Source organism: Martes martes (genome assembly GCF_963455335.1).
Source record: "Martes martes genome assembly, chromosome: 1".
Lineage (NCBI taxonomy): Eukaryota > Metazoa > Chordata > Mammalia > Carnivora > Mustelidae > Martes > Martes martes.
This window is the reverse complement of record NC_137888.1, coordinates 120759890-120773019: the sequence shown is the minus strand read 5'-3', so window position 1 is coordinate 120773019 and position 13130 is coordinate 120759890. Positions and strand designations below refer to the sequence as shown.

The window sequence follows — 13130 nt, the reverse complement described above, 5'->3', positions numbered from 1 at the left end:
GTCATGGAAACACAAGAGACAAAGAAGGTCATTAGATAATGATAAAGGGATTATTTCATCAAGAGGATATAATGGTTGAAAATGTATATGCATCCATGCATCCAATATTGGAGCACCCTAATAATATTACACATTTATAGATCTGGGAAGAAATAGAGCTAGCAATGCAAAAATAGTAGGGGACTTCAATACCCTCACTTTCAACAATAGATATATCATCAACATATCATTCAACAATACATATATCATCAAGACATCAAGAAAATCAATAAGAAAATATTGGATTTGAACTAGACTTTAGACCAGATATACCTAACATGTTTGTATAAAACATGCTATCCAATAGCAGCAGAATACACATTTCTCTCAAGTATATGCTGAACATTCTCCATGATACAACATATGTTAGGTCACAAAGCAAGTCTTAATGAGTTTAAGGAGACTGAAATAATATTAAGTATCTTTTCCAACCACAGTGGTTTGAAATTAGTATCAACAATGGGAAGAAAATGGGAAAATTCACAAATTTGTGGAAACTAAACAACATGCACCTGAACAACCAATGGGTCGAAGAAGAAATCAGAAGGGAAATTTTAAAGGAAAAGCGAATCGGGGGAAATTGGAAGGGGAGACAAACCATAAGAGACTGTGGACTTTAAGAAACAAACTTTTCTTAAAAAGTTTGAAACAAACTTTTCTTAAAAACTTCTCCCTTCTTTTGGAAGGGAGGGGTGTGGGTGGATGGGTGAGCCTGGTTGTGGGTATTATGGAGGGCACGTATTGCACAGACCATTGGGTGTGGTGCATAAACAATGAATCTTGGAACACTGAAAAAATTAAATTAAATTAAATTTTTAAAAATCTTGAAATAAAAATAACCTGAGGGTTTTGAAGGGGCGAGGGGTGGGAGGTTGGGGGAACCAGGTGGTGGGTATTAGGGAGGGCACGGATTGCATGGAGCACTGGGTGTGATGAAAAAACAATGAATACTGTTACGCTGAAAAGAAATAAAAAATTTAAAAAAAATCTTGAAATATATGAAATGGAAGGGCAATATACCAGAACTTATAGGATACAGCAAAAGCTGCTCAAGAAAGAAATTTATAGGAATAAATGCCTACATTAAGAAAAAATTAAGATCTCAAATAACCTAACTTTATAACCTCAAGGAACTAGAAAAAGAGCAAGCTAAGCCAAAATTCAGTATAAGGAAGGAAATAACAAAGATTATTCAGAATTGAAATAAGAGAAATAGACTACAAAAACAATAGAAAAGATGAATGAAGGTGATTTGGTTTTTTAAAAAGATTAACCAACTTTTAACTAATGAAGAAAAAAGAGAAATGAAAGAGACATTATAACTGATACTACAGAAATACATTCACAAGAGACTGAAAGATTATATGCCAACAAGTTGTATAACCGAGAAGAAATGGATAAATTCCTAGAAAGAGACAACCTACCAAGACTGAATCATGAAGAAAAAGAAAATCTGAACAGACCAATAATAAGTAAGGAGATTGAATCAGTAATCAAAAATCTCCTAGCAAAGAAAAGCCCAGGTCCATATAGATGGCTTTACTGGTGAAATCTACCAAATGTTTAAAAAAGAATTAATGCCAGATCTTCTCAAGCTATTCCAGCAAATTGAAGAGGAGGAAACACTTTCAAATTAATTTTACAAAGCCAGTATTACTCTGATATCAAAAGCCAGAGAAGGACACTAAAAAAATTATAGACCAATATCCCAGATGAACGTAGGTGAAAAAGTCCTCAACAAAATACTAGCCAACCAGGTTCAATAGCATGTTAAATGGATCATACACCATCATCAAATGGGATTTATGCTGGGGATGCAAGGATATTTCAACATATGCAAATCAATGGATGTGCTATATCATATTAACAGATGCAGTAGATGCAGTAGATGAAGAAAAAGCACTTGACAAAATTCAACACTTTCACCTTAAAAACTCTCAATGAATTAGATATAGAATAAATATAGATCTACATAATAAAGGCCATCTGTGAGAAGCCTACAGCTATCATACTCAACAGCGAAAAGCTGAAAGTTTTCTTCTAAGATCAGGAATAAGACAAGACACTCTCATCTTCTTTATTCATTCATCTAGAGAAAGGCATCTCGGCTCCTTCCACAGTTTGGCTATTGTGGACATTGCCGCTATGAACATTTGGGTATATATGGCCCTTTTTTTTTTTTTTTATCTTTGGGGTAAATTCCCAGTGTACAAATGCTGGGTCATAGGGTAGCTCTATTTTTAACTTTTTAAGGAACCTCCACATTGTTTTCCAAAGTGGCTGTACCAACTTGCAGTGAGTGGGGAAAGTCACAGGGGGAGACAAACCATGAGAGACTATGGACTCCGGGAATCAAACTCAGGGTTCTGAGGTGGGGGATAGGTTGAGTCCAGTGATGCGTATTAAGGAGGGCATGTATTGCATAAAGCACTGGGTGTTATATGTAAACAATGAACCATGAAACACTACGTCAAAAACTAATGATGAAAAAAACCACACAAAAAAACTAATGATGTACTGTATGATGACTAACATAACATAATAAAAAAAAGAAATTAAAAAGAAAAGAAAAGACATTCTCTTTACTTCTATTCTGCATAGTACTAAAATCCTAGCCAGAGCAATTGGGCAAGAAAAAGAAATGGATCTAAATTGGAAAGAGGAAATAAATTTGTTTCTACAGATGACATGAGCTTATGCCTAAAAAACCCTAAAGACTCCACCAAAAAACTGTTAGAATAAGTGAATTCAGTAAAGTTGCAGGATACAAAATCAATATACAAAAACCAGTTACATTTCCATATACTAACAAACTATTGGAAAGAGAAATAAGTGAAATAACCTACACAGAGAAAGGTAAATATTATTTGATCACATGTGGAAGCAATCTAAAAAAGTTAAACGCATAGATACCGTGTAGGAGGGTGGTTGCCAGGGACTGTAGGGGTAGGGAAAAAGAGGAGATATTGGTCAAAGGGTAAAAACTTTGAGTTATAAGATGAATAAGTTCTGGGGATCTAATATACACTATGGTGTCTAAATTTTTTTTATTGTGTTATGTTAGTCACCATACAACACATCATTAGTTTTTTCCCCTGTTTAGAAATCTTTATTTTTTTTCTTTTAATTTTTTTATTAACATATAATGTATTATTAGCCCCAGGATACAGGTCTGTGAATCGCCAGGTTTACACACTTAACAGCACTCACCATAGCACATACCTTCCCCAATGTCCATAACCCAACCACCCTCTCCCTACCTGCCTCCCCTCGGCAACCCTCAGTTTGTTTTGAGAGATTAAGTATCTCTTATGGTTTGTCTCCCTCCCAATCCCATCCTGTTTCATTTATTCTTTTCCTACCCCCCAAACCCCCCATGTTGCCTCTCAACTTCCTCATATCAGGGAGATCATATGATAATTGTCTTTCTCTGATTGACTTATTTCACTAAGCATAATACACTCTAGTTCCATCCACGTGGTCGCAAAAGGCAAGATTTCATTTCTTTTGATGGCTACACAGTATTCCATTGTATATATATACCACATCTTCTTTATCCATTCACCTGTTGATGGGCATCTAGGTTCTTTCCATAGTTTGGCTATTGTGGACATTGCTGCTTTAAACATTCGGGTGCACGTGCCCCTTTGGATCACTACGTTTGTATCTTTAGGGTAAATACCCAGTAGTGCCATTGCTGGGTTGTAGGATAGCTCTATTTTCAACTTTTTGAGGAACCTCCATGCTGTTTTCCAGAGTGGTTGCACCAGCTTGCATTCCCACCAGCAGTGTAGGAGGGTTCCCCATTCTCCACATACATCATTAGTTTTTGATGTAGTGTTTCATTTTTCATTGTTTGTGTATAATACCCAGTGCTCTATACAATATGTGCCCTCCTTAATACCCACCACCTCTAAATTTTTTAAAGATTTTATTTAAATTCTAGTTAGTTAACAGTGTAATATTAGTTTCAGATATACAATTTATTGATTCAACACTCACATACAACACCCACTGTTCATCACAACATGTGCATTCCTTAATCCCCATCACCTATTTACCCCATACCCCCCAGTCTCCCATCCAGCAACCCTCAGTTTGTTTTGTACATTTAAGTGTAGGGTTCTTGGTTTGCCTCTCTCTCTTTTTTCCCCCTATGTTCATTTGTTCGTTTCTTAAATTCCACATGAGTGAAATCCTATGGTATTTGTCTTTCTGACTGACTTATTTCACTTAGCATAATACTCTCCAGCTCTATCCATGTTGTTACAAATGACAAGATTTCATTCTTTTTTATGGCTGAGTAATATTCCATTGGAGGATTTTATGTGTGTATATATAAAATATATATTTATATATAAAGTTTATATATATAATGTATATATATACAAATCTCACATCTTCTTTATCCATTCATCAGCCCATGGACATTTAGGCCGTTTCCATAACATGTGACTATTAGCCATCTGTCTTCATTGGAAAAATGTCTATTCATGTCTTCTGCCCATTATTTAATCAGATTATTTGTTTTTTTCTGGTGTCAAGTTTGATAAGTTTTTTATATTTTTTTATATTAACCCCTTGTGAGATATGTCATTTGCAAATATCTTCTCCCATTCTGAAGGTTGCCTTTTAGTTTTGTTGTTTTCTTTGCTGTACAGAAGCTCTTTATTTTGATGAAGTCCTAATAGTTTATTTTTGCTTTTGTTTCCTTGCCTCATGAGACATATCTAGTAAGCAGTTACTGTGGCTGATGTCAAAGAGGTTACTGCCTGTGCTTTCCTCTTGGATTTTATGTCTCACAGTTAGGTCTTTAATCCATTTTACATTTATTTTTGTGTATGGTGTAAGAGAGTGGTCCAGTTTCATCCTTTTGCATGTTGCTGCCCAATTTCCCCAATGCTATTTGTTGAAGAGACTTTTTCCCACTGGATATTCTCTCCTGCCTTGTCAAAGTTGTGAGTTCATTTCTGGGTTTTCTATTCTGTTCTATTGATCTATGTGTCTATTTTTGTGCCAGTAGTATGGTGTCTAAATTTTCTAAGAGAGCAGATCTTACGTGTTCCCATCACTGACTCACACACACACACAGAGAAACTATGAGGTGATGAATAATGTACATCAAAGCATTAAGTTGTACATTTTGGTTTTTTTCCTCTTGCCAAAAAAAAGTGCTTTAATAATTATGTCTAAAATTTTCTCACAGAAATCAGTTGATTTGAGTGTTTTTCTTCAGTCAAAGCTAGGACACCAGAGTGAAAGCCCCTAGGAGCAGCCAGTCCTCTGCAGGGTCCCAGGTAGGGCCTGTCAGAAGAGCAGGTTTCAGAAGGTGGGGCTGGAGGCTACTCAGGAGATGGGCCTCAGGCTCAGCTTGAGCCCTTCCCGGACCTGCAGGCAATCCTGTCTTCACCCAGGAGATGTCGTACTATTCCAGAGCATGTCATTGTTGCCTGAAGTGCTGCTTGTGCAGGCTGTGGATGGCCAGCAGGAGCAAGGCCAGGCTTTGACAGCCACTGTCTATCATGTTGCATTCCCCAAGCCAGGGCACTCACAGTGTGGTGCTGGGATGGCCCAGACCATTGCAGAGTTCCTGAACTCCAGAATCCCCCAGCTTGTTGTTGCTCATTGGCAGCATCACCAGATACTGTTGTTTTGGGTCAATGTCGTGCTGAAGTGGTGGCAGCAGGCGGCTGTAAGCTACAGGACTTTGCCCACCAGGCTCAACTCTTCAGGCTCTCCTTGGCTCTAAGGACATGGCATAGGTCTCTATAGCCCCTGGTGGTGATGTCACAGTCCCAGAGCCACAGGGCCCTGAGTCAGGATCTGTGGTGTAGCATTCTGGGGCATAGCTCAGCAATGCCCGGGTCACCCAGCTTGTCACCCAGGTCCAGCGCCTGCAGTGAGTCCTTGGAGGTCACAGTACCACACAGGTTCTTCCCGTTGGCCGATATGAGACCACAGTTCTCCAGCTCGAGCGTCTCAAACTGGTGGCAGGTAGAGTCCACGGGGCCGTTGTATAGCACTCAGACGCCAGCTTTGCAGATGTCATCGTTGCTCACCATGAACTCCTTGGAATGATGCTTGGCCTGTGAACACCACAGCTTGGGGCTCAAAACTAGCAGCTATCAGGTTGCAGTACTCGAGCTGAAGGATCTCACAGCAACACTGGGAGTCCAAGAGAAATTTGCGGAACAGCTGCAGGCCTGCATCCGCCAACAAATTATCAGTGAAGTACAGTTCGTGAAGGATGGGCACCAAGTGCTGCACACAGGACAGAACCCCACAGCCAGCCTCCATCAGGCAGCAATTCTGTATCTTGCAGGTAGGACTCTACAGGCCCTAGAGCACGAGGTGCATACCAGCATCACCCAGCTCTTTTGGTGCACAGCCTAAGCTCAGTCAGGCGGGGATTGGCCCAGAGAGCACAGCTGACATCCTTGCAACACAGCTCTGTGAGACCCCTGACATCCAGCCTGACCACCTTGAACTGTTGGATCAGAGGCAGGAGCTCTCTCCACTCAGCATCACCCAACTGCTCACACTGAATGTCCAGATTCTTGGTTCAAGGCAAAATGTTTTCTCAGGCCAAACTGCTTTTTACACTGAGGCTGGGGAGCCTGTCGTACACTTTCAATATATAGTTTTGTCAACTATAGGTCAGAACAGCTAGAAAAAAAAAAAAGAAATCCATCTGTATGTACTGTTTCCTTATATGTATTGGGAGAGTAAGAGGATTTGGAGGGTAGTTTCTGCCAAAATAGATTTTAATTTTTACAGTTTTAATTTTTCACATTCTTTACTTAAATTACATATATATTTAATTAAGTATAATGGTATAAGTGTAGCATTTAGATTTGGCATTGTCTATGTCTTTTTTTTTTAATCTAATTTTTTTTCATTGTTCCAAAATTCATTGTTTATGCACCACACCCAGTGCTCCATGTAATGCATGCCTTCCATAATACCCACCACCAGGCTTACCCCACCCCCTACCCATTCCCCCTCCAAAACCCTCAGTTTGTTTCTCAGAATCCACAGTCTCTCATGGATTGTCTCCCCCTCTGATTTCCCCCAACTCACTTCTCCTCTCCATCTCCCAGTATCCTCTGTGTTATTCCTTATATTCCATAATTGAGTTAGAACATATGATAATTGGCTCTCTCTGCTTGACTTCTTTCGCTGAGTGAAATGCCTATGTTTTTTAATGGTAGAGGAACTTTTTAAATAAAATGCTTAAAATGCTGTAAATGTATGTTTAATCTCATTTATTCCTCATCAACCGTTTCTTAGAAGCTAACACATTCAAATTTTATGATACTTATTTAATATTTATGTTTAATATTATTTATTTAACCTATCTATTAATTTCTGTTTTATTTTCAGAACTGAAGGCAGAAGCTAGTCTAATGGACCAAATGAGTAGTTGTGATAGTTCATCAGATTCCAAAAATTCATCATCTTCAAGTAGTGAGGATAGTTCCAGTGACTCAGATGATGAAGAGTGCACATCCTCTCCTTCTGAGCCAGGGAATTATATCTCAGGATATCCTGCCATGTTTGCCATGCCACATGGCAGGATTTCTGATATGGATGCTGGCCAGAATAGATCTCATGACAATAGTGGCCTTCTGATGAATACTTTAAGTAAGTATATATAAACATGAGTAATTGAAAAAGTAAAAATTCACAGTGGAGCCATAGTGATTATGATCTAAAATTTGGGTTAAGAGAAAAAAACTCTTATTTTATTCATTTGATACTATGATTAAGTATCTTTTGTTGAGTCATTCCTTTTCTTTTCATTCTGTGACATAATGTCTTATTGGTTTTTCTCCCATCTCTCTAGATACATTTCTCTTTCTCCTTTGCCAATTTAGAATCTTTTACTTAGTCATTAGAAACTGGAGTTCTCAAGCCTTAATTCTAGGTCTTTTTTCTTTTTACTCTACATTCTTTCCCTAGATAATCTCTTCCATATTTCTGATGTAATTAGTACTTGTAAATTTGCATCTCTGACCCAGACTCTGAGCTCTGGAAACAGGTAGGTCCAACACCATCTTTTAGTAAGGGCATCCCAAATTCACCTTATCCAAAACCAGCTCATAATCATTAGCTTACTGTGTTTAGTGAAAGGCAGGATTCATCAAATGATATAATCCAGAAGCCTAATTATATGCAAGGATTTACTTCCAATCCCTTTTTATAGTGTAGTCAGTCCTTCATCAAGTCCTATTTATTTTACCTCCTTACTGTTTCTCAAATTCACTCAAATTCATCTACTTCTCTGCATCTCCACTATCACTCTAGCTCCACTTGCTGTTATTCCTTGCTTTTAACTCTGCAGTGACTTTCTAACTGGTCTAACTAGTCAAGCCCTTTTTTGCTCTATTATGTACATTGCTGCCATTTTGATCTTTTCATAATTAAAATATAATTTTTCACCCCTCCTGCTTTAAACTTTTCAATACAGTTGACCCTCAAGCAATACATGTTTAAATGGTGCATATCCACTTATACATGGATTCTTTTTTCAATAGACTTTTTTTAGTACTATAAATGTATTTTCTTTTCCTTATGATTTTCTTAATGTTATTAAGAACATGTATATGTAATACATATAACATGTAAAATATGTGTTAATTGACTGTTTCTCTTATCAGTAAGGGCTCTGGTCACCAGTAGGTTATTAGTAAAGTTTTTGTGGGGTCAAGTTTTAGACAAGTTTTAGACAAAGTTTTAGACAAATTTTTTAGAACATATATTTAGAACATTTTTTAGAACATAAATCCCCCTCACATTGTTCAAGGGTCGTGTATAATTTTTTTATGACAGAGACAAAACATCTTACTATAATGGTCTTGCTCTTTCTGTTCTAGCAATGTTTACCTAATTTTTGCCATGGTACTCAAACACTTTCACTCACCTCAGAGCCCTTATACACTGCTATACATTCAGGAAGAAACACTTCCTTCCTTTCATGTAGTTAGCTTTTTCTCCTTTAAATTACAATTCAAGGCATACTTTATCAAGGACACCTTCCTGACAAGGTCAAATTCCCCTTTTTGTAGAACTTCAGAGCAATATCTTGTTTATATCAAATGTCATCATTATAAAGGTTTATCTTTAGTGTGATTTACTTTCTTCTAAAGTATAAGCTCCAGGAAGACACCAATTATGTTTAGCAGAGTCCTTGATACATAGTAGATGCTCAATAAATGCTTTTTAATAAAAGCATACAGGTTTATACTCTTAGGGGGAGAATGGGACTTTCTGTTTATTTAAAGCTAATTTCACTGTGTTAATAATAACAGAGAAAGCAGCTAGGAAGGATTGACTCTAGCTCTAGCCAAATAACAGAACTAAAGAAGGAAGGAGCCAAGTCTGGGTGGCAGAGAAAGTGAAGCTATGAATTAAATAGGGACCAGGAAAGGTCTTTTGAACTTCTAGTTACTAATGTCGTTAGTGCTAATCTTCCTACCTTAAGAGGTAAAATTGGAGTGTCTGATTTTTTGAATGGCCAAATAATGACAAAAGTTCCCATTCACCAGGAGGATAAAGAATTACAAATTTATGGGGGTGCCTGGGTGGCTCAGAGGGTTAAGCCTCTGCCTTCAGCTCAGGTCATGATCCCAGGGTCCTGGGATCTAGCCCCACATCAGGCCCTCTGCTCAGTGGGGAGCCTGCTTCCTCCTCTCTCTCTGCCTGCCTCTCTGCCTACTTGTGATCTCTCTGTCTCTCTGTCAAATAAATAAAATCTTTAAAAAAAAAGAATTACAAATTTATATGCCCATAATTATATATCTTCACCATTTATGTGCATATATATTAAAATGTGTAGCTGTGTGTGTGTGTGTGTATTTATGATAAAAATTGATAGATGAAGGAGTTATTTACAAGTCTCTGTCATAATGGAATATTTAATCCATCTGTAACCAAGCAGACAAAATTTAATAAGGGTATAAAAGCCTTGAACTACATAATTAACATACCTATTCTAATAGTAAATATAGCATTCTACAATCCAAAGTATGAAGTAGACATTCTTTTAAGGCATATATAAAACATTTTAGAAATTTCTTCCTATTGAGAAAAAGGAAATAAAATTATTTCAAAGAATTCACATTTTATTGATCATATTATAGGATTATAATACAATGCAAACATAAACAACAAAAATTATTTTAAAATACATGCTTGCAAAGTTCAAAGCACATGCCTAATAATTTACACATTAAAAGGAAACTATAAGGAAATTATAAAATATTCACAATTAAGTAATATCAAAAATAATATATCTCAGTAATTTGAGGATGCAACCAAAATGATATTTACAGGGAAATTTATAGCCTCAAAAATGTTCTTTAAAAAAAAATTGAGTGGCACGTAGGTGGCTCAGCCATTTAAGTGGCTGCCTTTGGCTCAGGTCATGATGCCAAGGTCCTGGGATCGAGCCCTGTGTCGGGCTCCTTGCTTAGCAGGGAGTCGGCTTCTCCCCCTCCCTTTTCTTCTGCCTTTCCCTCACCCTTGTTCATGTGCCCTCTCTCTCTCTCTCTCTTTCAAATAAATTAATAAAATCTTAAAAAAAAAAAGAACACAGTTACAAAATTGCTAAAGAAGACATTAGAAAATTGAATAATCCATGCACTTCAAACAAGATAGCTAAGTCATGACCAAATAAGGGTTATCACAGAAATGTAAGAAATGTTCAATATCTGAATTGTTAGCAGTATAATTCACCACATTAAGAGATTATAGGAATGAAGTCATATGATCATTTTAGCAAATTTGATTTTAACAAAACTTAGTATTTATTAATTTTAAAACTTTTACCAAAGGCCTAATATAAGAAAATTTCTTTAACTTCATGAAAGTTAATTACAAAAAACAAAACTATTGCTGACATGGTAATTTAGACCCATCAAGCATTCTCAAGTTAGGAAGAAGACAAGGAAGACTGATATCATGATTTCTATTCACTAATAACATTCTATTCTATTCATTCATACATTGTACTGAATGTTCTAACAAAAGCAATAAAACAAGAGATGAGATATAAGAATTGAAAACAAGAAAGAAAACATAATTGTCTACAAAAAAAATTCAGGAGAATCAACAAACTATAGGAATAATAAAATAATTGTAGATGCAAGAATTATATGCAAAAGCCAGTAGTGATTTGTTATACTAGTAGTAACCACTTGGGCTTTCTCTTAAAAAGCGGTGAATTTCTTTTTCTGATATATTTTATCCAAATTAAATATTCCAAAAAAGGGAAATAAATCCTCTTACTGTTACTACAATGATCTCATTTTTTAACCTTATCAGACCCAATACCATCTTTTATAAAAAGATATTTTAAAGTCCCCTTTAACTATCTTGAAGTGAATTTCATAACTTAGTATCACCTAGGTACATACATCTTTGAAAATAACTTAATATAATATTAAGACAAAATTAAAATAACTTACATTAAAGTAATATGCATTCCACTTTGTAAATATTCAAGCGTGGTTATTCCAGAACACAATAAAGTAGCCACATGTTTATGTACTTTAAATAATAAATTTATTTGTTTATTAAAAATTGTTTTATGAGTGTAGTTGACACAAAAATGTTACATTTCAACATAGTGATTCCACAAGTTTATGCAATATGCTGTGCTCACCTCAAGTTTAGCTACTGTCTGTCACTATGCAATTATAATATCATTGGCTATATTCCTTATGCTGTGCCTAATTTATTCCTGTGACTTGTTCATTCCTCAACTGCAAGCCTACATCTCCCACTCACCTGCACCCATTTTGCCTGTCCTTGTTTCTCCTCCTCTCTGACAACCATCAGTTCTCTGGATTTATAGGTCTGATTCTGCTTTTTGCTCATTTTTTTTACATTCCACATATAAGTGAAATTATATGGTTATTGTCTTTCTCAGTCTTCTTCCACTTAGCATAATACTTTCTAGGTTCATCCATGTCATCACAAATGGAATGATCTCATCCTTTTTTATGACTGCATAATATTTCATTGTAGATACATAACACATATTCTTTATCCTTCTGAGTCTCAGGTTGCTTCCATATCTGGGCTATTGTAAATAATGCTATGATAAACATAGGAGTATGTGTATCTTTTTGAAATAGGGTTTACATTTTCTTTGAGTGAATACCCAGGGGTGGAATTATTGGATCATATAATATTTCTATTTTTAATTTTTTTGAGGAACCTACATACTGTTTCCCACTCGATGCTCCAATTTACATTCCTACCAACAGTGTATAAGGGTTACTTTTTCTCCTCATCCCCACCAACACTTGCTATTTATTGTCTTTCTGATTTTAGCCATTCTGACAGGTATAAGGTGATATCTCATTTTGGTTTTTTTTTTTTTTTTTTTTTTTTTTTTTAATTTTTTATTTATTTTCAGCGTAACAGTATTCATTGTTTTTTCACCACACCCAGTGCTCCATGCAATCTGTGCCCTCCCTAATACCCACCACCTGGTTCCCCCACCCTCCCACCCCGCCCCTTCAAAACCCTCAGGTTGTTTTTCAGAGTCCATAGTCTCTCATGGTTCACCTCCCCTTCCAATTTCCCTCAACTCCCTTCTCCTCTCCATCTACCCTTGTCCTCTATATTATTTGATATGCTCCACCAATAAGTGAAACCATATGATACTTGACTTTCTCTGTTTGACTTATTTCACTCAGCATAATCTCTTCCAGTCCTGTCCATGTTGCTACAAAAGTTGGGTATTCGTCCTTTCTGATGGAGGCATAATACTCCATAGTGTATATGGACCACATCTTCCTTATCCATTCATCCGTTGAAGGGCATCTTGGTTCTTTCCACAGTTTGGCGACCGTGGCCATTGCTGCTATAAACATTGGGGTACAGATGGCCCTTCTTTTCACTACATCTGTATCTTTGGGGTAAATACCCAGCAGTGCAATTGCAGGGTCATAGGGAAGCTCTATTTTATTTGCATTTCCCTGATGATGAGTGATTTTGAGCATCTTTTCATGTGTCTGTTGACCATCTGTATGACTTATTTGGAAAAATGTCTGTTTGGATCTTCTACCCATTTATTTTTT

At 36.6% G+C, this 13130-nt stretch overlaps 1 protein-coding gene and 1 pseudogene across 2 annotated transcripts in view; one reads left to right on the top strand and one right to left on the bottom strand.

Annotated features, from left to right (window-relative positions):
* EAF2 (ELL associated factor 2) overlaps positions 1-13130 on the top strand; it is a 41564-nt gene that overhangs the window by 17752 nt on the left and 10682 nt on the right. Inside the window, exon 5 of the mRNA XM_080811112.1 lies at positions 7423-7683. Within this exon, the coding sequence (XP_080667238.1) occupies positions 7423-7683 (261 nt within the window). The remainder of the gene's footprint in view (positions 1-7422; positions 7684-13130) is intronic.
* LOC308351197 (ribonuclease inhibitor-like) lies at positions 5480-6900 on the bottom strand (annotated as a pseudogene). Its single transcript has 2 exons — positions 6886-6900; positions 5480-6595 (listed from the first exon to the last, which is right to left on the bottom strand). The product of its transcript is annotated as a ribonuclease inhibitor-like (transcript).